Consider the following 26,151-nt stretch of genomic DNA (forward strand, 5'->3'; position numbering starts at 1 on the left):
TATGATATAACTTACTGATAAAAAGTCAGTTTATTTTAGAAGTAAAAATAATATTACAGTTATGGAGAAAACAATGAGGTTACAAATGCTGCACATTTGTCTAGCTAGAATTTTATTTTTATATAAAAATATTTCTAAAAGCCTTTATGATAAACAATCTCTAATCAGTCCTTAATCACATCACACACAGTCGGGGTTTGACTGATAATCTGAAAGTACAGCTGAGGTCCAGAGCAATCCATCTCAGGTTGTCCACTGTGTGGGTGAGACACGAGCTGGAGGACGCCTGGTTTGGGCCCGTGCTGTGAGCTTCTGTCTGAGCTGCCTGACTTCTGCCATCAGCTCCCGCTCCTGGCGTGCCAGCTCTTGTCTTCTGTCTAAAGATGCTTAAATGGAAGAAACTCAGGCTTAATGTTGCAGCTATTTTCCCACAAATACCACAGATGCTTATTGGGAAAAATCCCCTGGACAGATAGGCTCTGCGTTATTACAACCCCTAAGCTCCTTGAAATTGGTACCATGGCAGTGTTATATTTTGTTACAAAAAGGTTGGATGTTGCTGGGGTTCCCTGGCAGCTCCAAAGACGTTTCCCGGCGCATGCAGGGTGATACAGGTAACACGCAAGGGATTTTAAAATGCGCCTTCATTGGCTGGGACAGCCTGGAGTAGATTATTGGAGGCTACTTCTTAACTGTAACTCTGCAGGATTTTCGTGAAGGATGGTTCTACATATGCTCAACAACCCCAAATCATACATAATTATGAAGCCTGAGCAAATATAGGTAAAATGATCAGGTCAGAATGGGACTAAACTAGGTTGAGGCTTAAAATGACTGGTCTCATAATGCAACACACTTCAGGCATTTCCTACTGAGCTATTACTGGCAGTGATTCATTTTTTATGTTTTTCAGGTGTGAAACAGAAGACAACAATAAATGGGTTTACTACCCACTAAACACCATGAATGATGACTCAATCACCCAGCAAGGTGTTCCAGTAATGCCCCTCAAGTTAAACGTGAGAAAAAAGGGGGCCCTCACTTAGAATCTTACTGTGCGATGACGACTGTGATGCAGATAAATCATTCAGGCAGATGTTCCCAGACTTTGGCACCTGCTGGAATTCTACCCCTCTCTCTGCATGTCTGGCCCTTAAAGCACGCACTCTCTCTGTTGGAAATGCAGAGAAATCATTGTTGTGCATGTTTGAATTTCTAGTGATTTTTTCTCACTTGAGGCAAAACGGTTTTTCTCTAGGGAGTAAAACTGGAACAATATCTCACGCCAGCTAATGGCAAGTAAAATTTGTTCAGAATTTAAAGACAATTTTTGGTCTATGGGGCAAAGCCATGCATCACTGCTTTTCATTTTAACAAATTACAGTTCCATATGTGGTGTTTCTTGCCATATAATTAATCTTCTGACAAATGGGCCACTGAATTCATGTGGAATATGGCTACTCGTACTTGCTGTTTTAGGAGACACTCATTTTAATAACTTGCAGTTGCTAATTAGTCCGTGTTAAAACCATCAGACAAATTAGGGCAAAGTCTGAAAAAGCTTGCTGAAAGCAACACCAATCAACTAATCTTAATACCAGTCACTGGTATTCTGCTTGTCTTGAGGAGATGGGATATGTATCTGCAAAACTACACAAATGCAGTATTTCAGGAGGATAACAGTCATAGAATCGTTTGAGTTGGAAAGGGCCATTAAAAGTCATCCAGTCCAACTCCCCTGCAGTGAGCAGAGACACCCACAGCTCAATCAAGGTGCTCAGAGCCCTGTTCTGCCTCACCTCGAATGTCTCCAGGGATGGGCATCCTCCATCCCTCTGGGCAACCCATTCCAGTGCCTCACCACCCTTATTCTAAACATCATGGTAAGCCCAAGGTGTAGGTGTCTTCTGGTAGAACAGAGTATTACAGGTTGAGGTTTTCAAATTGATTAAAAAAACAGTGCAAACTACCCTAAATTTTCTGTTTCTATGTGCTCTACAAAAAATACAAAATAATGTACTGAGAGAAAAGAATATCCTGATTTGGGGATGCACAAGGCCAACACTGTGCTCTTGAAGCCAAGAAGGCCAGTGGTATCTGGGGTTGCAGTAAGGAATGTGGCCAGCAGACCAAGGGAGGTTCCCTTCCCTCCCTATGCTGCCCTGGTGAGGCCACATTTGGAGTACTGTGTCCAGCTCTGGACTCCTCAGTTGAAGAAAGACAGGGATCTTCTAGAGAGAGTGCAGTGGAGGGCCACAAAGATGATGAGGGGCCTGGATCCTCCCTTATGAGGAAGGCTGAGAGACCTGGGGCGTTCAGCGTAAAGAAGACTGATAGGAGGGATCTTATGAATGCTTACAAATATCTAAAGGGTGTAAGGCAAGTGGATGGGACCAGACTCTTTTCAACAGTGCCCACACTGGAAATTCCATATGAATATATGGAAAAGCTTCTTTACTTTGAAGGTTACAGAGCACTGGAACAAGCTGCCCAGAGGGAACCACAGACACCTTAGGGTTGGAAGGGACCTCTGAGAGACACCTTGTCCAGCTCCCCTGCAATGAACAGGGACATGCATACCTAGATCAAACAGCCAAGGCCCTTATCCAGCCTCACCTTGAAAGCCTCCAGGGATGGGACATCAACCACAACAGTGGGTAACCTGTTATAGTGCCTCAACACTGACTGTGGAGATACTCAAAACTCACCTGGATGCTTTCCTGTGTAACCCACTGCAGGGAGTCTGCTTTAGCAGAGGATTGGACTAGATGATCTCTAAAGGTCCCTTCCAACCCCTACAATTCTGTGATTCTGTAACAAAGTTTAGATTCCCATCCATACAACAAGATTAAAGTAACCTTATGAATCATTTATAATGCTGCATCTGATGGATATCAATTGAGGTTCCTATCCAAGTATGGCTTTATACATTGGTTACATGAAAGAATACTGCCAAAAAACACTCATGTAAAAGGAGTTTAACCTATGTTTATCTTTAATGCTAGATACTTTGTTTGTTTTCTGCTGATCAATCCAAACCTTCACGCCAATATCCAGTCTGTTGATACTGGAGAAAACTGCATATTCTACATACTCACCAAAACAGCCATCCTCCCCTTGCAGCTTTTCAGCCAATTCTAATGCATCATTCATTTCATCTCCTAAAAACTGCTTCCTGTGTTCATCTGCAGCAGCAGCTGCCTTCTGCTCTTCCTCCAGTTGTGCTTTTCTCCACGTAACTTCTTCCCACTGTGCAACAGAGATATTGGGTACATCCTCAACAGATTTATTACAAGAAAAAAAAATAACACGTAAAACCATCTGGATTATTACAGACTACACTTCCTCTTTAAATCAGAAGGTGTACTATTACACTGAGTGAATGCTTATTTTTTGAAACATTTCTCCTTCAAACACCTGGAGTTTGGTAAAAGTCTTGATATAGAGAAGAAATGAGAGAAGCTTACACAATTAGGAATACGCCTCTTAAATCTAAAATATCCTCACTAGTTTGCTCTAGACCTTCCAGGAATTTCAGGCCGAAACAAGAAAGGAATTACTTGAACTATTCTTGTTCTACCTGTTTTATGCTATTCTACGCTATAGGCAGAAAACAGTTACACTATTGCCAGTCCCACTTAGGAAAAGAAAGAATGCAGATACCTTTTTTTCTTCTGCCTCCCTCATGGCTTTCAGCAGCTCAGCTTCTTTCACCCTGTTGTCGTGCAGGAGCTTGGCTATCTCTTGGTAACGCTTCTCACGCTCCTCATCATCGCGCCGTAGTTTCTGCAGTGCTTGCAGCCTCCATGCGTTGTCAATGCAATTCTGCTCTGCTTTGGTGAAATTTTCTTCAGCCACCTAACAAAGTATTTTTCTTAACAGGACTCCATTTATTTTATTTCCAATATATAGCCTTACATACAGATAAGGGAAGGTCTTTTTCTGTCAAACTGAAGTATCCTGTGGTATTGCTGTTAGACATCCTTAGCAGGAGTCTGCACCTGCAGTGCCACCCCTCCACTCATAGCAGGCTGTCCCTTCTGCCAGGGCTGTCTTCTGCTCCTTTTTCATCCTTGTTACTCTTTCCTTCACTGAGGGCCTTCTAAATGAGACATACACCCCCTCCATGATTTAGAGGATTTTGCTTTCTTAGCGTGGATTTCATATGACTTGCAGGTGCACTTAACATGAGATTGGTACCTGAATGCCAATACTTCCACCCACGTCCATATGCTTCCAAGAATTGAAGGCTGTTTACAAAAATTCAGGCCCATATGTTTATTTCTAGACAAAATATAAATGCAGATGCCAAGCATATGGGTAGTGGGTTAGCTGCAACTATTTTTCCAACTGTGCAGTTACAAGTTCTGAGCTTGAAAATCCGAACAATTCCTAATGTCAAGCTATGCACATTCATTACTGTGATCAGAAAGACAGCTCCTTGAATTTCATGCCAAGTGCCATCAACTGAAAGTTCCTTTGCGGCTTCCTTTTGTTTTAGTATGATTACAAATAAAACATGTTTCCTAATAGGAGAATAAGTTATTCTGAAGAGCACTTCTGAGTTTTAAATGCCTTTTAAGTTCTGGAAAGTAACGAAAAATTAATGTATGGTGGTCCCAGGGAACTTCAGCTTTGCATATCAGTTTGGATGCTTCAGGCAGATGTTTGAAACCCTCAAAACTTTAAACAAGCCACCCTGATCTATTAAGATGGGTATCCAGAAACTCGATCTCCTTAGAAATATTTTCATGTTAACTTGTATTAGCTCACTGCAACAAATACTATTAAATAGTATACCAGTTAACATAACGGACTCCCCCATGTGAAAATCCAGCCATCTTACCATCTGAGCCTTCTGTCTTTCTTCTCGATCTGTTTCTACCCATCTCTGAACAATGTGGTCTTCAAGATCTGCCTTTCTTTGTCTATCATCTCTCTCTTCTCTCATTTCCTGGGTAATTGTCTCTCGATCTTTGATAAGACGCTGCCAAACATACAAGCATAAGTTACTGTTGCTATGCTACTAACCATAATTTTGAATCTCTCTTAAACAATTATTAAAACTTAATTAAACTATTATTTGAATATATCCACACATCTCGTTCCACTGCATAGCATAAACTACCATAACTGTCCAAGAAAGTGATATTCCCTGCTGCTTTACCCACTTGGAATTGTGCTAAGCCTGAGTCATCAGAGTGATCTTCCAGCTTTATTCTGATGTAATTCCATCCCATGGATTACAATGGGGCATAGAAACAGAATTTCAACTGAAATTAATTAGATTCATCATGAAAATGTTCTTCACTTTTATGGCATACGTTAGCCAAGACCTCAAAATGTTTCACAAATATAAATCAAGTTTTGTGGTACTGAGACTTACAATAAACACAACTGCAGACTGAATGCAAAGCAGTACGAATCCACTCTGGAAATAGAAATTTCAATTCTCAACAGTTTTTCCTCATATTCATCAGGGCATATCTATGCTATTTTCTGAAGAAGGCATAATTCTCTCCCAGTCCTGCTGGAATCTGCTGAGTTGTATCAGCAGGGTGCAGAAGCACAACTGACATACGCTGCCTCTCAACAGGCCTTCCAGCCCTGCAAATGGCCTCTCACTGACAGCAGTAAAACGGTCAGTCCAGGGCATGGGCAGGGAAAGCCTGCCTGAACAGGCTCTTGTGGGCAGACATAGCCTTGGTTAGTTAAATAATTGCAGTCTTTCTAGCCTAAAGAGGATGGTCACTGAAGAAATAGCTCCTTTAAACAGATGACTTTACTGGAACACAAGTGATCTTAGCTTGGTTTGTTTTACGTAGCCATAGGACAGCTCTATTTAATAAATAAATGCTAGAAGAGATTTAGCCCAGTTATGCTCAGCATGAATGACAAAAAGTATACAGCCAAAAGCTTTAAGAAGTAAAACATAAGAAGACACATACTTCAGAATAAGGTTTAGCAGTTTTGATGGCCACTTCTGTTTGCTTTCCAGCCAGATGTGCATGTGTGCAAGAGGGGGACACGCAGCTCTGGTTCTGATCAAAATGGACATTACTAACGTCTTTGATTGGCAGTCTGGCTTTTCAGTCATATTTAATTTTACATTTAAACAATATTTATTGATACAAAAACCTTTAACACTGAATAATGATCTTTCTGGACTACATGTAAGGCATTTGAGAAAGGAGGCGCACCTTCCCCACAAACCACCCATTCTGTTTTGCTTACTGATGCTGCTGGCATCAACTACATCAATCTGTTATTAACTGAGGGTTTATTCTAGAAAAGGTATCAGAGAGGAAACTTAAAAAAAGCCTTTCTTTTCCCTCACATAGTCTGATAGAACGAATGCAACCAAATCTGAGAACTGCATAGGAAGAACCACTAAATATAAACATCTGTATGGTTCCCTAGCAATTACCTGTTCAAAAAGCTGTCTTTGTGATTCAAGTTCCATCTGTTGTACTTCTATATCTTGAAGAGTAGCAGCTGTTTCCTGCTCTCTCATGGATGCCTTGAGGAGAAGAGAAACATGTGAAAATGGAGCAAGGAAGAAAAAAAAGCAAGAAAGTCCAAAACCAGAAGCGACATTCCACTTCTAAGTCCTAGTTAACTTTCTGTCATATGATGAACAGTGGAGAATACTGAACACTGAAAGTATAGGACGAGGTGAAAGCAAGAGGCACAGGAATAATTTTGAATCCAGTCACACATTAGGGAAATGTCAGGCTAATGCTAATAACCTGCAAGATACAGCCACAAATTAAATAGTCTCTGAACCCAAACTGCTGTGGAGGACAGCAGAAAGATGCAAGTGGCCACCTGGGCTGAGCTGCAAAAAGAAGAATCTGACTGTGCCCCAACTCTGCAAAGTGTGCTGTTGAGATGCACAAAATAGCTCAGCAGAGACTAGATTTGTGCCCACGAGGTTCACAAGCTCATGCTCTGCTCTCTCTCAGTATGGTGCTTGAGCTGCTGAGCCTGCAGGAGCAGAGGCAGACCTGGCCAAAGGCTGTTCCATAGTTAATATGCAGTCTGGATATACAGCCCACAGACAACTGATAATTGACGAGTCCTTTAAGGAGTTAATTACATTTTTCAACACTGTTAATATAGATATATTTGGCTTTTCCTAGGAATTCTGCCAGTTAAAACAAGACACGGGAACATAGGAAGTGCCAAATAAAACTGTTAAATTATGCATTTACACTTTAAGTCATCTACCTCATGCTAAACTCACCCCTGGGCTCACAAATCCCAGTACATTTTAGCTATGCATTTTTTTCTTGGTTATTGTTCCCAATAAACCTTCGAGAAAAGAACTGCTTGAGCAATACTCAGCCTTTCTTGCAATGTCATCATCAAGACGTTTCAGCTCCATCTGACGCTGATCTTGCTGGTATTTCAGAAAACGCCTTCTTGAAGCATCTAGAAATTGTAGCTCCTTTACTTTCAGTTCTCTTCTCACAGCAGCCAGTCTTCAAAGCCAAAAAAAATCAAAAGCGAGGGAATTTGTATGTATGAAAGGTCAGTAAAAAGGGACACAAGCTCACACCACAGTTACTCACCAGTTTCTGTGAGCCAATCCCTAATGCACAAAGCGCAGGGCAGTCACTTTCATTCTTGTAAACTACCCGGTTTTCATTTACAAGCCAAAATTAAATTCAGAGGCACACAGGCATCCTCTAATGGCAATCTCTCCCAGTTATGCTTTGAAGCCCCGTGTTCTGTTCCTGATGTACTTTAATAAGCACTAGTTTACTATTATAATGATCCAGACCTGGAAACTGTTCCTTAGAATAATTGTCAGCACCCTGGTACCTCTTTCAGCACAAAATTAGCCCTGAATTTATTTGCAAAACATCAAACCCTTTCAAGGAACAAAACCACAAACTCAAGAATTAGTTTGCAAAGAAAATCCCACTGCTCATTTCTTAGAATAAGAACCTAATTTGTAGGTTGCAGAAGCTTAAGGGAAGTATTACTTTTAGTTGATCTAATAAACTGTTAGAATTCTCTTAAGCCTTCACAACTGCAAAATGTCTGAGCCACCAGATTAACTTTGGTACTCCTACAACTCTTTGCTCAGCAACTTATACATAAAGCAGCCTTTTTTCTAACTCCACTAGAAACATAAGAATCTGTACAGTATATCAATACTCTCAATACTGTAACTTACTCTTGTATTTGTAGAGTAAGTCTGTCCACAGTGCAAGTATGACAATTAGCTGTCCAAAAGCATTCACAATCCGAAGTGACTAGGCACAAGGCTCAGAGCTGAGACAAAAACACCAAGTGTCTTGGCCTCTGATACATTCTATTCCCTTGGGCAAGGCAGCAATGCAACCCAGATCACTTCATTCTCACCCCAAAATCTGACCTACCAGATCACACTGCTCTCCCGCACTACAATTTATAGAAATTAGTGGCCATTAATCCTTTACTCATGGTTAAAAATGTAACAGCAGGATACTGCAGCCAGGTCCCTAACGTTTGCTATGCTGTAATACCTCCGCCTCCGTTCTGCCAGCTTTTCTTCTTCTTCCAGTACCATTTTTCGCCTTTGTTCTTCAGCTTCTCGGAGCAATTCCTGCTTTCGGTAGAAGGCTTCATCTTCTGCTTTCCGTTCCTGTGCTTTAGCTTCTAATTCATGCATTAATTGCCTAAATGGAATGAGATGAGAGGTGCGTTCGTATATCAAGAAGTCACCTCATTACTTTGAAATTTATATCTGTACTAGCAAATTAGTACTGAAGTGTGATGCCATGAGAGAATGGCAGCCCTCTTTATGCACTGATAAAATACATGGGAGTTACAGAGCTGACTTTCACAAACAGCAGGCCTTTTCAAATAAGTGCAAGCATTTTCTTCCTCACATTCTTAACAAAAAACCGGTTTCTACAGGTGTCTTGTAATCATGGTTCTCACTCATTTCAATGGTGAGCAAGGAACACCTGGTCCTACACAGAGTTGGATGCGACAAGGTTAAGGTTAAGGGAGATTTAGGTTCTGACTTCTAAACTTTCAACTTTGAAGGCTTTCAGCCCAGTATTTTCTGTGAATTTATAAATACATTTGGTTTAAGATAAGACTGCCTATTTAACTTAAGACCACGTCAAACCCAATTGCTATTTACAGGTTCTTTAAAGTCATCTTCCCCACATTTTTTTAAATTACTGCCTCTGTTCTCAAACATGCACATTGTAACAGAAAGACTGAACTGTGTCCATTAGTCCCTCCCAGTCTGACCCTGTCTTCAGCTTTCCCATCAATACCTCTCTCTTAAGTATTCAATTTCATCCTGTCTGATCCTCTCCCGTTCCTGAGTTTGATAATCCACTACAAACTTGGGGTATTTATTAAATACAGGGTACTGTCCTTTCGTAAGTGGCATGAAGTCATCAAGCACACGTTGCGGATGGATATCTGGTGGTGTAGCCTCCATAAGATGATAAGCTCGTTTAATCACAGTGTTAATGTCCAGGTTGTTGCGGTGATGAAAGAAATACTGTAAGAGACAGGCTGCCATTTACATTCTACAAAAGATTAAGCAAGTTTTTAATACGCCTATGTAGGAATAATTAAGTAGATTAGCAAATTCTACATTCCAGAAGTTAAAAAATAAGACAAGGGATTCTTTAGTTAGCCCTATCAGTTATTAAAATGTCATGAGCTCAAGTGACTTGAGCCAAACTTCATCCAAGTTCTGAAAGTGTCCTTGGGTTCTTTTTCTTCTGTTCCAACAACAGTTGTGTAACACATCTGGGAACCTGGGTGTGACGTGAGAGTGTCACACTGCCCACACAGAGGTTCATTCTGCTGGGTAAACCTCACTCAACATTTAGTGTTTACACATGAAACATGGAAGTTCCTCTTCCAACAGGATTATTCTTCCTGTCAAAGTCTTCACCAGGAAAAATTTCCAATTAGCTTTGGAAAGATCTGATGCCTGTCAAAATGCTCACAAGCGCATTTCCAAGGTGAAACCATTTGTCTGCAGAGATGTTTTCACATGAACAATCCTCCTCCTTCCTTCTAAGGCTAAACATGAGAAAATTTTAATTTAGCTTCAGAGAATGTCAAATAATACTGCCTAATTTTGCAGTCTGAAAGCAAAATAATGAAGCATAACGGAATCACTGCCTTTTTTTTCACATGCACAAGTCAATATTAGAACCTCAGACAAAAGGCAGAATTATTGTGGCTGATGAACCACAGACACTAGGCAATTTTTAGTGGCATTAGAAAGCTTATGAAAGCTGTTAGAGATTTTACTGCATGCAACTGCAAGAAATTAACTGGGAATAGGTGAACGGTTGGACTGGATGATCTTTTAGGTCTTTTCCAACCTTGATGATTCTATGATTCTATGATTCTAAATTGCTGAACTTTTTATTCATTTATTGTACATTTGTCAGGTGTTAGATGACTGTTCAGTAATGTAATAATATATTAATATGGCACTGAAACACCTTCAAAACTCGACAGCAGCAGATACGGTGTTTTACACTTTTCTGTAGCCACACTTCCAGCTGATCAGCTTAAAAAAAAATCAGATGTTTACCTCAAAATCCTGACTTTGATTACAGAGAAGCAAAGGAGCTCTGGAACAAATAATATAGGCAACGACAATCATTAGGAAGTATGAGGGATGGTTGGAGAAGATATTATCGAAGACTTTGAGCCATTCTTCTCTTGTTAGAACCTCAGAGAACAGGGTTTCTAGAAGAGGCCAGGCATAAACCTGCATCATTTGGGAAATGTGACAAAATAATCCATTAGCAGAACTCACAGGAAAAAATATGAAATATTCCTGCCTTATACCAAAAATCTATTTAGTTATGAAAGAAACTGAAACCACACTAAAATATAAGCTTTATTACCCACTATAAGCATTCAAAATAATATGAGACAAACATAATTTTCTTATTTCACTGGATGTTTAAATACTCTGTTCAGCTTCGTGAAGCTAAAATCATCCTTAATGCTAAATATGAATAATTATGGCTAAAACTAATTTACAAAATTCACAACACCTATGTCCAATTAAAAGAAATAAAAGTAAACATGCATTTATAATTTGCCCAGTAGATTTTCAAGCAGTGTGCACCTGAAAGGGAAGGAAATTTAAGAACTAGTAGCACATATATGAGATTTATGACCATGCAAAAAGAAAAGCTTCAGGAAAACAATGATATGTTCTTCACACTTTTGTATCATTCATTATTATTTACTGAAAAGTCTCGTAACAGATTTATGTCAAAACAAATCACTAGTGCACTACTGTTCCCAGTACTGACACTTCATATAGGACATTACCTGTGAAGTCACACTGTATTTTATTAAATGCTGAAGGAGTTCTTTGTCATGATGTGCTAAAATATTTTCCACCATACTAAGGATATTAACCGGAGGATTGGGAAAATATTCAAACCAGTGCTGACAAAAATTAACTAAAAAGAAAAACAAAACACAGACCACTGTAATCCAGAGTGATACTCTTGGCAACCTTAAGGCTTCATTGAAAGACTGCAAACGTAAGAGGAAATTTTAAGCAGCAAAGCCTATTTAGATACTCCTCTCTCTCTTCTTTCCAACCATTTATACTGAAATCACTCCCACAGCTCACTGCTCCTCCAACTGCACTGGCATGAGTGTTTGGTCAGTGCACTGCGAACCAGATTGGGGAACTAACCTGGCTCAAAGGTACAATATAAAAAAGTTGGTGTGCTGTGGGACTAAGTGGTTGGAGGCAGGTGGGAATACTTCAACCAGTATTTCTGTCTCACAAAACGGCAGCCTGGATCGAGTAATTGTGAACACAGTAAGGAAAATTTCTGTGAACTTGGCTACTTATTCACTAACAGCATGTGTTTGCAAAGTGGATGTGTATGCTTGGCAGCACATATCTTCTGCAGACTTAGCAACAGCTGCAACAAATAATTTGAGGGTAGTGCACTTTAATTTAGTGTGTTTCTTCAGCAAACAGCCGTAGCGAGCTTTCAGCCAAATGTCTAATTTTGAGTTACCATGTGTTTAAGACAGCTAAACACAGTAAAATTTTATGAGAGATCATTCCTTTTTGTCTGGAGTGGAGGTGGGTTTAAGTACTTTTCCCATGCCTGAGATACAGATTTTAGCTATTCAGTATGATACCATTATGCATGTTCTTACTGAGACTTTGCAAATAGTACAAACTGCTAGCTTTTGCTATAAACACTGTAGAACGAAATCTAGTATCTTGTTTTGATTTAAAAACAAATTTTGGACTCCAGCATACAGTTGCTACATATTAATTCCTGGCAATACCTTTAAAAGTGAGTCTGGTGAGTACTTAGGAAACCACCTCATTCATTTCATCTGGAAAAGCTTTTTTGTACAGGAAAGCTTAAACACGTTGCTGCATATTTGACTTCTGAAAATCATTGCTTACCTACCACTGTAGCAACAACTTCAAAGCAGATCAGCTGGTTGTTCTGGAATAATTTTACAAATGGGAATGCTAGCAAAGGAATATAAGGTGTCTCACCAAAGATAGCAGACCAGTGAGCTAGAGCTGATAAGGTCCTATGCACAAAGGCAAGCAAAGATGTAGAAAACATGGTTACAAAATTGAACAAAAGTATCATGTGCATTTTAAAACTATCGTTTAGAAAGACTGTAAACTTCAAAATAGATGTAGGCTTATACCAGTTATAAAAACACAAAAGCATTAGGACACTACTACTGCATTTTAGCTGATTCTAGCTATGCGATACATTTTATATCACTTATGAATATATGGCAGCCTGGTCTGGGTGTTGGAAACCCTGCACAAAGCAGGGGGGTTGAAACTAGATGATCATTATGGTCTTCTTCAATCCAGGCCATTCTATGATTCTGTGATTCTATGAAAATACGAATCTACAATATTTAAATAAACATAAATTCACATTTTACCTCTGTAAAACTCTCAGCAGTTTCCTGCTTTTGATGGGATACTCATTCTGAATATTCACAAACGCGCTGTGGGTGCCCTTATCTATCAGGCTACTGAACGCTAAGTGGTTTTCAGGAAGTTGTAACAAGGAACGCCAAACAAACATCCTGTAATTAAAATGCAGACTTAGTCAAGCAACTTCTCTTTCACAGGCCATTAGACACAAGCAAACTGATTTTGTGCAAGCATGAACATGCATACAAACATACCTGTATTTTGCTGGATACTCGCCATATCCTTTCAGTAAGGCCTGTAAGCGTTTCTTGTTTAATCCACCTGGCAGTTCATTCTACAAAACAGGAAATCAGCAGTAAATGTGAGGATTTCTCATTCATTAGCTCTTTCCTTGCACTCTATTCAATGGCAGTAGCTAAATATTGAAATTCCTAGCACACCTTAAAAATATATAGTGTGTACAGCTATATTATCCTAAGTCTTTCAACGACAGAGATCACTCATCTGCTTAAGTCAAGAACAGCTGCCACTGATTTCAAATCAGACCCTGCCTGACTATAAACTATATATAGTTAAATGATTGATACAGTCAAACATAAGGCATATGTCAATGAAATAACAGATTACGTTGTGATGAGTATTACAGGAGAAAAAGAAAGTATGTGTGTATACATATTCTCATATATGCATATATATACACATGAGACTCGAGACAGAGACATGAAGAGAAGGCAGCACAAGAAGGGAAGGACACATACCACTAATACATCTTCTAAATGATCAAGAAAAACAAAGTAGCTGCTAGGCAGATATTTTAGAAGCGCAGTTTGCTAGCGGGGAAGCAGATTGGATTTAGCAAATATCCAAATGTGGCACAAGTTGAACAACTTCAGAGGTGCCCAAACCTGACTGGAGCAATGGTTGCTGTGGTTGCATCACATAATACAGGAGTTATGGACACAACGGAAAGAAGAAGCGGCGTTAAATCTCCTTTAACTCTGCTCAAACATCCAAGTGAATCAGTGCCTGAACTTATTCTTCAAACTTTTTTTTTTTCTTTTTCCCAAGGAGCCTTAAATGCAGACTGGAGAACAAAGTATTTGCAACTTCTTCCCACCTCTTTATTTTCAAGTGGTGTATTTGTTTGCACTTTCAGCAATCTGGTTTGAATTTTGCTTCCTTTGGATTTCCAAGGCTGCTCTGACCTTCCTGAAGTCACTCTCGTTGTCAGCTTGTTTGCTTCTGACTTGCACTTGGGCCAATCTTCTACTACTTTGAACAGTGGAGGTGGAGGCTAATATTAAGTGAAAATGACTCAGTTAACATCTTGTAAGACAGAATAAATAACGCTATAATTTGATGTCTATTTTATATGCAATATCCTTGAGCTTGAAGGCCATAGTACAAAGAACAGAGACATAGTTATAACAGAAACAAATACATGTGATCTGTATACTCCTAAATACACGACAGTGAATTAAACTACTGTAATAAATAGAGAGACTGTGAGAATGTATACACAGCTTCCAAACATCCACTCAGACATCATGTTATTTCCTTGTTTAGCAAACACTGAAATACAACTGAGACAGTATAAATGCATATCGTGTAGTGTTTGGGTTCTTTATTTCAGTATGTTTATCAACATTACTGAAAGACTTTGCATTTCCATAGAACCTATTAAAAAGAACACAAAAGACTTTTACAAACCTTAATTAATCTTCAGTGTTAGGTAGGTATTAATTCAATTTTAGAGACTGGGAAAACAAGGAACAAAGTGGATATCCCAGTTCATGTCAACCTGGCAGCAAAAGTGCAAATGGATTGCATATGTGACATCTTTACACATCCTTCCTCAGCTCCAACTCCTTCATTATCCAAAGTTGGTTACTGTTTACTTCAGTGACACAGTGATTAAAGATACGTGGAATTCTGGATTTAGAAACCTGACTCCCATTAATAAATTACTTTAATAAAATAAGAACTGGTATTTAGAACGTTTATTATTTAGGGAGGACTGGGAGTATGATTGTGCCATAATGATGGATGCTGGGATCGAGTAACACAGCAAGAACCATCCATGCCTGCAGTTTAAGAGAGCATTACTTGCAAAACATTTCTTGGTAGGAAATGGAACACAAGCAGCACACTGTTGTGCTGTTTCCATCTCTCCCAAAATGTCATTACAAAGTAAAATCAGTCCCCATTAATTGCTGCAGAAAGAAGTAACATCTTCCCTTCCTCCCAAAACCAAAACCAGAGTGATACACTTTAAAAATACTGCATTACCTGGCAGGCTGGAATAGAAATGAAGGTAACTCAGCAAACCACTTTTTCTGTTTTTGTAGGGTTAAGTATGGCACTCCAACACTTCTAAGCCAATGACATGTCAGCAAACTACTGCTGATACAAAAGTTATGTGGACAGGTGTCATCCTTAATGGGATCTACTGCAATTATAAGAAATATAAAACACTGTACCTTATTCACCTCCTGAGTCAAAGCTTGGACACTGTATAAATTAAGGCTACCATTTTCCATTACTGATGCAATATACCGTCCATTGGGGCTAATTGCTGCTGTACTAATTCCTTCTTCATGACTCCCAATGACAAAAAGAAGTTTGTATGTTTCTATACTGATAAATCTCATAATATTATCTTGACTTAACACTCCAAGGACCTATAAGTCAAAAGGATTAATCAATAATGCTGTCAATGTCAAAAGAGAAATACCAAATTAAGAAATGCCATTCCATTAAGCTAGAGGAGCAACAGAACAAATATTTAGCACAGCATCTTTCCTTTGGGATGGCAGGGGCCCACCTCCCCACTGTCTTCAAAAAGCCCCTAAAATACACGTGTTGAATCAAGTAATCAAACATCCATTCTCAAGTTTGTAAGTAACTGACCTGATTGGAGCCCCCATCAAAACTGTCAGGGAGGAATTCCAGGTGACGGACAGCTCGTACTTCTGTAGGCATCTGGATTATTCTTACCAACTGCTTTGATTCTAAACACCATAAGTGAAGATGATTCGATTTTCCACCAGCTACAAAAATCCGGCCATCTCTGGGTCACAGATGAAGCAAAGTTTCCATCAGAATATTACAGTTTAAGCTACAAAGAAAGAGATCATACATTTCCTGCTGTGCCCTCATATCACCTTGGAATCTGACATTATTCCTGTCATACTCTCCTGAAAGTACAAACCAGCTTCTAAATAATAACATTTCTTTTTCATAGCTTAAACCTTATTTTACTGGTCATTAAATCAACTTTATTTCAACTGCTATGGGATTGTAATAAAAACTGCTAAGGAGCCTTGCTGCAAGTATCAGTCACAGCAGATTTCAAATGTTTATCACTGCATACAGCTCAATACTTCCATAAAATATTTCATAAAAGAAAAGCAAACCTGTTTTAAAATTGCAGGTTTTGTAGTCTGCCTTTAGAATGTTTAAAATAGCAACTTACCTGGTAACTGCAAAGACCTTATAATGTAATGCAGAACCTTCTACTGCAGTTGGCAACTGATATTTACAGTGAAGAGTATCAAATTCCCAGGCAAAAACAGAATTATCTTTGAAACAGCTGAGGATGGTGTTACTCAGTGGAAGAAAAAAAACCTGAAAGAATATGAAAAAAATAAAAAATGGAATAATGTCACCAAGGATGCACTCTTTAAACTGGATTAAAGTGAATGGCAGAACAAAACAAAACAAGAAGCCATGACAGTATAACTATTGCTGTAACTTTGTAAGGAAGTTACAATGCAAGGCTTCAATCCTGGTGGTGCATGGAGTCATGGAGATAAATGGAAGTAAATCCAGCTGGTGACTGGTCGTGAGTGGTGTTCCCCAGAAGTCAGTACTGGGGCCAGTCCTGTTCAATATCACCTGGATGAGGGGACTGAGAACACCCTCAGTGAGTCTGCAGATGACACCAAGCTGGGAGAAAGCTGATCTGCTTGAGGAAGGCCCTACAGAGAGATCTGGACAGACTGGAACAATGAGCTGAGGCCAATTGTATGAGCTTCAACAAGACCAAGTGCTGGATCCTGCACTGTGGTCACAACAACTGCAATGCTACAGGCTTGGGACAGAGTGGCTGGAGAGCTGCATGGCAGAAAAGGCTCTTGGGATGTAAGCTGACAACTGGCTGAACGTGAGCCAGCAGTGTGCCCAGGTGGCCAAGAAGGCCAACAGCATCCTGGCTTCTATCAGTGTACTCAGCACTGGTTAGGCTACACCTTGAATGCTGTGTCCAGTTTTGGGCCGTTCACTACAGGCAATTTATCTCACTGAAATGACACAGAAGTTTATCTGGGTAATTTTCAAAACTGTTCCTCCCTCTTCTGGAGAGTTCTAATGATTGTCAGAGGAGGCATAATAGCAATGCTGGGAAAATGCACCCAGCTGCAAGAAGGCATGGGAGCCAGGAGCCAGAACTGCTCACTGAGCACAGGTGGGTTTTGAACAGCTTGCTGCATCTTCTACAAACTCACCTCTGCTTTCAACAACCTGCAAATGCACTCTGTGAAGCACTTATCCTTAGGTTTAATCTCCTCAGTTTTGCACAGATCTACTAAATGTAAGAAATGCTGTACAAAGTTTAGCAGTCTGTTCTGCAACTATGAAATGCAGTTTGTCATAAAAGAAAATGAAACCAAACTTGAACTTTTTTGTTCAATTATTCCAAATATTTACCATTTATATGCAATTCCTTTTTAATAAAGAAAAATAAAAACAAATTTTTTTAAATGTATGGGTGTTATTGGATACATTTTTGCTTAATGATACATCTCTGGTCTAGATCAGAGGTTCTACTTAGGTAGCAGCACAGGTAGCTTCACACAGTGCCCTATAAGTATAATTTTGAAGGTTAAACTCAAAATGTTTTCTGCTACTTGAGCACTGAGGCACTGACTACCCGAAGGACTCAGTGGCTGAGATCTGCAGTCAGTACCAAAGTTCAGAGTTTTGGTCTGAATGGTTTCTTTGGACCTTGAAATTTGGATGCGTGGGATGGGATTCATCATGCTGTGTGTTAGTGACCTAAAGTTAGATGTCCAGCCCAAATTAGTCACCTGACAGTGAACAAAAGTTGCCCGTAGGACAACCTCACCTCACCTCCACGTTCATGTTTAAACAGACTGAGCTGCACGTCCTACCTTAGGGACTTTGAGGAAGCCTAGACAAAAATCTGAAGACAGACTGATGCCTATCGTGCAGATGGATAAACTTAAGCAACATGATTTCCACCTTTTCTTACTTCCAATTATAAAAGTCTGTGGATCCTTCCAACAGCAAATGTAGCCCAAGAAAAGCTTCAACTTTCGATTTAAGTTCAGGCATACTGGACCAGTTCCTCATTTTCTGCTTTGTCCTAGAAAAATACCACAAGCTGGTCACAAGCAGCTGTTGAATAAGCAGCAATGCTTTGAAAATTGTCATTACAGGCGTCTTTTCTTTAGCTCTTCTTTATTATTTGTCTTTTTTTTTCAACTGCTGTTCTTAACAGTATGCAACTCAGCCCCTGTCATATTAAATAAGCTTTGTCTCATACCAAATGAACTGAGGGTGTGCTCTGGAGTGCAAACTGGGCTTAAATTAAGAGGCACCACAAAGTACACTGCAGATCAGCGTGAAAGAAACACAAGGACTCAAACAGCAAGTAGGAATCCAACTTTGGACAGTATGTGTCATGGTTGTACCTAATGATAAATCTGATCCTTAGTCAAGTGCTTATCTGAATATTTTGAATCGTGGCATGGGAGCAAACATCATTATCTCTGTTCTAAACATTGCAAAACAAAATCAGATAAAATGGATTATTGGCGTTGTCATGTTAGAAATGGTAGAGCCAAACCAAAATTGTATGCTCTTAATTCCCAAATTCTTGATTTATTCCCGCAGTGACAGTCTGATAGTGATGCTCGGACTTAAAAGTTTCTTTCCATACTGTAACATCCTGATCCTACCAAATTCTGCAAGTCGTTTATCAACAAGAAGTCTCTACACTTAGCTTCAAGAAAGATACCGAGCAGCAGAAAAATCATAGAATAGAATGGTTTGGGTTGGAAGGGACCTTTAACACCATCAATTTTCAACCCCCTTGCCATGGGCAGGGACACCTCCCACTACATCAGGTTGCTCAAAGTCCCATTCAATCTGTTCCGGGGCCTCACCAACCTCATAGTGAAGAATTTCTTTATATCTAAACTAACTCTGTCCTCTTTCAGTTTAAAACCACTACCTCTCATGCCATCACTACAGAAGTCTCTTTCCATCTTTCTTATAAGCATCCTTATTAGTATTGAAAGGCTGCAATAACAGAAGTCATATCAACTACAGAAACATCTTCTTTGAATGGAAGACATGATAATTATTTTATTGATAAGTTTTTCAACTCTTTGCAAGGGTTGATAACAGCAGGACAAGGGGAAATAGTTTCAAGTTGCAGGAGGGAAGATTTAGGTTGGATGCCAGGGGGAAGTTCTTTACAGAGAGAGTGGTGAGGTGCTGCAACAGGCTGCCCAGAGAGGTTGTGGATGCCCCGTCCCTGGAGGTGTTCAAGGCCAGGTTGGATGGGGCCCTGGGCAGCCTGGTCTAGTATTGAATGTGGAGGTTGGTGGCCCTGCATGTGGCAGGGGGGTTGGAGATTCATGATCCTTGAGGTCCCTTCCAACCCAGGCCATTCCATGATTCTATGATTCTGTGATCCTATGATTCTATACTACAGAAGAATTTTAATAAAGCACCAAAAAAATGTATACATAATTTCCCACAGTAATTGCTAGGTGACATTGCAGGTTAACAAAACTTCTGCCTGACTAAGAACACAATGAAAGTACTCAAAAGAATATCCTTGTCCTCTGCAAAATCAGCGTAGTTTTTTAGTGACCAACTTGATGAGAAAGTTGGTTTGAAGTGGTATTTGTAAGACTATGTTGTAGAGCAGCACGTGTGTAGGCAATGATCTGGTATTGCAGTGGCACTTACTGTAGTATTTATGCTTACGTTTGACATTTGGTGGTGCCAGCACACCTATTTAAAGCAGCGTAATGCTACAGTAGACATATTAATATCGCACCCTGATACAAAGGGACTCTTTCTTGTTCCCTAGCTCTTCCAGTATAAATGTCTGTGCAGCAAACCGAAACAAAGAAACCAATAGACTAAAATGCAGCATTTTCTTTTTTGCTGCATTACTTTTAGCTTTATTTGCACCCACATTCCTTGCTGTGTGCATAGGAAGAAGAGAAACTCTGGAATAAGGAGCTGGATGGGCTAAGTGGTGACTGTTCAAGTTAGAATTATCACCTCAAACCTGTTTTTTGAACAACACTCTTAGAATCACAAATTAATTCAGGTTAGTCTGAGTTGATGGAGGTTACATCCAACCTAATATGCAGTATCTCTAAAAATGAAGATTCCTTAAATGCTTTCAGCAGATTTTTGTAACTACTGCCTGTGTGGAGGTCTGACTGATATGACAGGAGAATCACAGAATCACAGAATTGTAGGGGTTGGAAGGGACCTCCAGAGATCATCGAGTCCAACCCCCAACCCCCAAGAAGAGTTAAGGGAATTAGCCAAAAGAACACAGAAAAGATTTTAGCTGCATTTTTCAAAATATCATAGATCACAAAATATCCTGAGTTGGAGGGGACCCATAAGGATCATTGAGTCCAACTCCTGGCTCCACACAGGACCATCCAAAATACAAACCCTGTGGCAGCCCTGGGAAGGCTGTTCCATGCTTGACCACTCCCTGGTGGAGACCCTGTCCCTAACCCCCAGCTGCCCTTCTGCTGACACAGCTCCATGCCATTCCCTCCAGTCCTGCTGTCACAGAGCAGAGCTCAGCACTGCCCCTCCACCCCTCCCATGAGAAGCTGCAGCTGCCATGATGCCTCTCCTCAGCTCCTCTGCTCTGGGCTGAACAAACTCGGTGACTTCAGCTGCTCCTCATATATCTTCCCACTGTCTTCAAGCGCTGTGATTTTAATGTGTGGTGTTACTCCTCCTGAGGTATGTTTTTTTACCCTTTAGCAATTGCTCTTTACTCACCTGCTGTATACCCACAGACTGACGAACATTAAGCTTCCTTTTTCTTTGAAAGGTGTCCAAGTCCCACAGCTGTGCTGTATCAGTGGAGGTGGTGATGGCATATCTGCCTGAGCCATGGACAGAGATGGAAGACACCGAAGAATCGTGGCCTCTCATCCAACTAACGAGTTCCTTAGTTTCTGCAGGATGAAAAGAAAGAAGAAAAGAACATGAAAATCATTCAAAAGGCAATGACTACTACTTTACTTTTTGTACCACTTTACACCTTGTACAGCACTATGCTGTAAAAGTGACTTTTAATCATACCTGGTGTATGACCATTTATCACTGCAATCCAACAAACAAGAAACAAAGTCTTCATTTATTATACCACAGAGAAACAACTTTCTCATCTCTAAGTGACAGGTTTTATTCTCAGTTCTCCAGAGAAATCCAACTTGCACAGACTCGTTTAATTTAGCCCAAGAATCAATCTTAAGAAGTCATGAACATTGCAATCAAGTAAAGTAAGCATGCCTTGTGGGCCGATTATTTGATGAGAACATCAGCAGAAATATCAAGTAGTTGAGATCAAATGTTCTGCTTAGTGTTCCCCACTTGTTTTAACTTGTGGACAGTTTGTATGAGTGATTAGGCAGCTATTTACAGGTGCAAGGAAAAAAAAGTTTAATGACAATGGGCTGTGACTACAGGAAAGCACAGTCAGAAAGCAACACCTCATTAACTGTTTCAGAGTCCGAAGCATTTTTATGCTGTGTAATACATATTCAGGAAATAGTACCTCTGACTGCATGATTTCTCACTTGTGAATGCATGACCACTCATCTTTCCTCAGCAACTAACCCTATTAGTGGCAAGACTTACTTACATCAGCTGTTTTACCTGACTGACCATGGGGTTGCTCCAGCTGATCGACTGCTATGGCACCGAAGATGGGAAATGGCTATAAAGCAGCTCACAAAGACTAACAGTCAAACTTTCTGCTGTGCTTACAGACATTTGAGTGTTTCAAGCTGTTGCCAGATGAGAGCACACCATGGGATTACAGAGAATGTCTTCTAAATTAGGGGATGGCCCTCACTATTATCTAATACTTTGCTAAGGATAGTCCATCCAGTAGTACTTATAGGAAGGATGTCTATACTCACATTCTTCAGTGTGATTTGGTATCTGGAAACAGCACTATCTCAAAATGCAGGACTGTGAGATCATAGAATGAATCATAGAATCACAGAAGGCCTGCGTTGAAAAGGACCACAATGGCCATCTAGTTTCAACCCCCTGCTGTATGCAGGGCCACCAACCAGCAGACCAGGCTGCCCAAAGCCACATCCAGCCTGGCCTTGAATGCCTCCAGGGATGGGGCATCCACAGCCTCCTTGGGCAACCTGTTCCAGTGCCTCACCACCCTCTGTGTGAAAAACTTCCTGCTAAGGATTTCTCTGAGTAAGAAAAATTTCTCTAAGTGCACCTGAAAACTAAGTTTGGCCTTACTATTTTTGAAGAAAAAGCACAGAGGATTTCAGGCCTTATTTTTCTTCTCTTCCTTTATTTTGGGGAACACTGTTGCTTTAAAAACTGCACCAATAATATCATACTCAGACCTTCCAATTGCAGGCAAGTGACTCCTAAAGTTTTTTAAAAAGATGTAAGCCCAGATAATACAAGACACTACAGCTGGAATTTTTGATTGGTTACTTTAAAAAAAATGAATTGTCAATGCCCTTCCCCGTTTAATCCATTCAGAGGCACACAGCTAGCCTATGACATTAATTTAGAAGCTGTTTCTGAATAAGGATACAGATCTACCAGCATTCTCAAAGCAACTGACAGTTATTTCGGTGTTTGCAGTCAATTAGTTGACATGTATTACTGCAAAAATAGTTTAAAATGGAATCAGTTGCAAAGTGTCACACTAAAATCAAAATTTAAATGAGACAGTAACAATCCACATATTAAGGCTTTACATTTCTCCTTACCTGTATCAAAGCACTTCACAGAATAATCAGCCAAAGCCACCAGGAATTCTGTCTTTCTGCGAAGATTAAATGCCAAAGCAGTGCAAGCCTGCATTGTTCGCTGAACAAGCTTGAACCTATTTGAAAATACATGTTCTCATTGTGTTAGGAAGCTTTGGCTCATAATGCCAAGTGAGGAATTACCTTAATCAGTTTTAATATATGCTGCACTCAGAGAAAAATGAACTCAAAAGAAGAGAGAAAAGAAATCGTATCTTCTTATACTGCATGTAGGTAGCAGTGCTAAGTTGAAAGCACACACTTGAAAAGATATGCATGTATTTCTGTAAATGACAATACTAGGCTGTTGTAATTCCTTGCTTGTATTATTAATTGACACCACAACTCCTCTGGTAGTTTTCCATCACTGAAGTTCTATGAAATTGCTGTTTGTTCAGTTTAGTTACAAAGATCTTATCTTTTGCAGCAGCTAAACTAATACAATAGCACACAGGGAACCACATGAAATAGTGGCTTGCAGCTTCAGCTCTGAGAAAACCACCATCTGCACAGTCATGGAAAGCTAATGGTTAAAAACCCATGGCACAGAGACAGGTAACTTTCATACCACTGAATGTTGCAGGTATCAGGACAGTTAAAATGGCATTGTATAAACATTCTTACCTGTTTCCATTCAGGTCAAAAACATAAATATTTCCTTGGTGGTCTCCAGCAAGCAGAGAATCTCCAGAACCGTCAAAAGCCACATTCAGAAAACGTATTGCCTTGGAATGATATCCTGTGGCACTATGAAATATGTTTACTACAACTCTGTGGGGAAAGCAGACAAAACAATTGTTTTGAGTTGTTTTATAACCATGTATTTTTTCCAAGACCTAAGATTAAAATCTCCCTAGATCACTGATTTACAATTCTAACCATTCATAGTGTTCTGTGAGGAATCTTCCATGAAAAATATGTCTTTGTAATATAAAAAAAATATACTAAACAAAGGAGATCATTCATTATGTTGAAAAAATGCTAGAGAGTAAAGCAGGCAGGAGGAATTTCACCACTCATGGTCCTGTTATGTAGCTCCTAGCTACCTGATTTTCATTTATATTATTGTATGACACTAACTTGTATGCTGGCTTATCATCAGCCACGCTATCTGAAAATCTAGATGCAAGGAGGTTGGGAGGTGGGGGAATCCATGTTAACCTCACTTCTTTCCAGCCTTCAAAAGCATGAAGCAATCCATTTTATCATTGTTCATATGAGATATTATGGAACAAAAGTTTCTGCTTTTTCACATTCTATCATGCTGTTGACACAAAATAAAGCCAGATGCAGAACTGAAGCCCACATGCAGCAGAAGCTGTAAGAGAAAGCAGCACACTAAGGTTTGGGAAATCTGCTGCTCCTGGATTTCTTGGATATTGCTGGGCAAACCAGTTATTTTCTATAATCATCTGGATGTAAATGCAGAGTCAGATTAAATAACTAAAACTGTATGGAATACTGGATACTGTGGCCATGCTAATGTAAGATAGGGATACCTCTGAGTCACCGAATGCCAGGAGAGCACTATAACCACTGCCTGTACGCAGGTACTGGTGTGTACACCAAGTGCAAATGCACATCTGTATGGCCATGCAGCTATTGCTGCAAGGCAGAGATAAAACTAATAGCACTTTGCCCTGCTACACCCATTCCTTTCTGGGAGAAGAGGGAAGGGCCATAAAAATGAAACTGGAAAGCAAATTAGCTGTTCAGATTGTCGTTACAAGTTTGTGATGTTAGTATCATTAACATCAATAAAACATATCACGTGACCTGTGATTCTAAAAGTAGCCTGAAGTGGGAGTACCATCAGTGTCGTGCCAGTACCTCCCAGCACTTCCTCAGCACTGCTCCCTGTCGTGCTAGAGCTCCTTTGGCACTGAACTAATTCAGTGGAGCTGCACCCAGATTTCCTGTGGCAAACACCACATAGGCACTCAAAAGCAGCATTCTTACTGCCCTTCCCCTTGGACCAGACAGTGTTCTTCTGATATTTCCTAATAAAATATTTTAGTTAAACTACTGTGGGAATTTGGCCATGGTATCTTCTTAATGGAGAGAAAGAAAAAAAAAAGAAAAAAAGGAAAACTTGATCAAGACACGTTTGACATCCACAAGCTAAAAACTACTGCAATGCTGGAGTCATTACAGCTGGGAAGGACCACTAAGATCATCAGTCCAACTGTCCACCTATCACCTGCATCGCTCTCTGAACCACATCCCTCAGTGCCACACCTCCATGTCTATGGAACACTCCACCGCCTCCCAGGGCAGCCTGTGCCAATGCCTCACCACTCCTACTGAAAAGAGTTTTTTCTTAACATCCATCCTGAATCTCCCCTGGCACAACTTGAGGCCATTCCCCTCATCCTATCGCTGTTACCTGGGAGCACAGGCTGACTCCCACCTCAGCACAGCCTGCTTTCAGGTGGTTGTAGAGAGCAGTAAGGTCTCCCTGAGCCTCCTCTTCTATGACTGAACAACTCAGCCGTCCCCATAAGATTTGTGCTCCAGACCCTCGCAGCTTCGCTGCCCTTCTCTGGATACGCTCCAGGCTTTCAGTGTCTGTCTTGCAGCGAGGGGCCCAGCACTGAACGCAGCACTCGAGGTGCAGCATTACCAGAGCCGAGTACAGAAGAGATAAGCTCCCCGCTCCAGCTGCCGCGTGCTGCTGACACAATGCGGAGCGCCGTGCGCCTCCTCGGCCACCCGGGCACAGCGCTGGCTCACGTTCAGCCAAACGCCGCCCGACAAACACCCTCCGATCATTTTCCTCCGTGCCCTCGGCCTCTCCCCGCCCCGCCGTTACCCGCCCCGTGCCGCCGGGCTGGGTTTGCGGTGCCAGATGGAGCCCTGCTCCCGGCTGCCCAGATCGCAGCTCGGCATCCTCGGCCGCCGCCGCTCCCGCGCTTGCCGATTCCCTTCGGGGTTCCCTCAACCGCCGCCGCCGCGGGGGGCGCCGCACACGTGGTACAGCCCTGTTCCCCCGTGCCGACAGAGAGCGGCGGGAAGAAGGCGGGAGATTCCCCCCCCTTCAAGAGTAGAATGGATCAGCCCAAATCGAGCGCGAAGCATGCCGGGAGCTGTAGTTCTCGCGGCAGCTGGGGGTGGGGCCGG

General features: G+C 40.7%; 1 protein-coding gene across 6 annotated transcripts; it reads right to left on the minus strand.

The window, feature by feature from the left end:
- TBC1D31 (TBC1 domain family member 31) lies at window positions 1–26,048 on the minus strand. Of its 6 annotated transcripts, none has more exons than XM_048939299.1 (22): window positions 25,844–26,048; window positions 23,656–23,802; window positions 22,993–23,108; window positions 21,014–21,192; window positions 16,416–16,567; window positions 15,851–16,010; window positions 15,421–15,621; window positions 14,058–14,234; window positions 13,195–13,274; window positions 12,946–13,092; window positions 12,440–12,573; window positions 11,326–11,459; window positions 10,571–10,750; window positions 9,282–9,514; window positions 8,517–8,669; window positions 7,349–7,484; window positions 6,428–6,520; window positions 4,847–4,987; window positions 3,664–3,858; window positions 3,099–3,249; window positions 1,055–1,171; window positions 1–386 (listed from the first exon to the last, which is right to left on the minus strand). In XM_048939299.1, exons 1-22 carry the CDS (start codon window positions 25,918–25,920, stop codon window positions 244–246), a joined length of 3,246 nt encoding a protein of 1,081 aa, XP_048795256.1. In that variant the 5' UTR covers window positions 25,921–26,048; the 3' UTR covers window positions 1–243. The 6 variants fall into 6 exon arrangements, with proteins under 6 accessions (XP_048795256.1, XP_048795255.1, XP_048795258.1 ...); XM_048939298.1 differs by having other exon boundaries at window positions 1,043–1,171; XM_048939301.1 differs by lacking the exon at window positions 25,844–26,048 and adding an exon at window positions 25,418–25,833 and having other exon boundaries at window positions 1,043–1,171.
- Window positions 26,049–26,151: the final 103 nt, after the last annotated feature.

Source organism: Lagopus muta, chromosome 3 (assembly GCF_023343835.1).
Source record: "Lagopus muta isolate bLagMut1 chromosome 3, bLagMut1 primary, whole genome shotgun sequence".
NCBI classification, from domain to species: domain Eukaryota; kingdom Metazoa; phylum Chordata; class Aves; order Galliformes; family Phasianidae; genus Lagopus; species Lagopus muta.

Bases quoted from the DNA above. Each gene is read 5' to 3' on its own strand.
- TBC1D31 (XM_048939298.1), bottom strand. From the start codon at position 25,920: ATGCCGAGCTGCGATCTGGGCAGCCGGGAGCAGGGCTCCATCTGGCAC. The intron at 8,670-9,281 runs GTATTGATGGGA...CATTCCATTTAG, and splicing joins ATTGAATACTTAAGAGAGAG to GCAATTAATGCATGAATTAG. The intron at 4,988-6,427 runs GTAATTGCTAGG...TATGTTTGGCAG, and splicing joins AAAGACAGCTTTTTGAACAG to CGTCTTATCAAAGATCGAGA.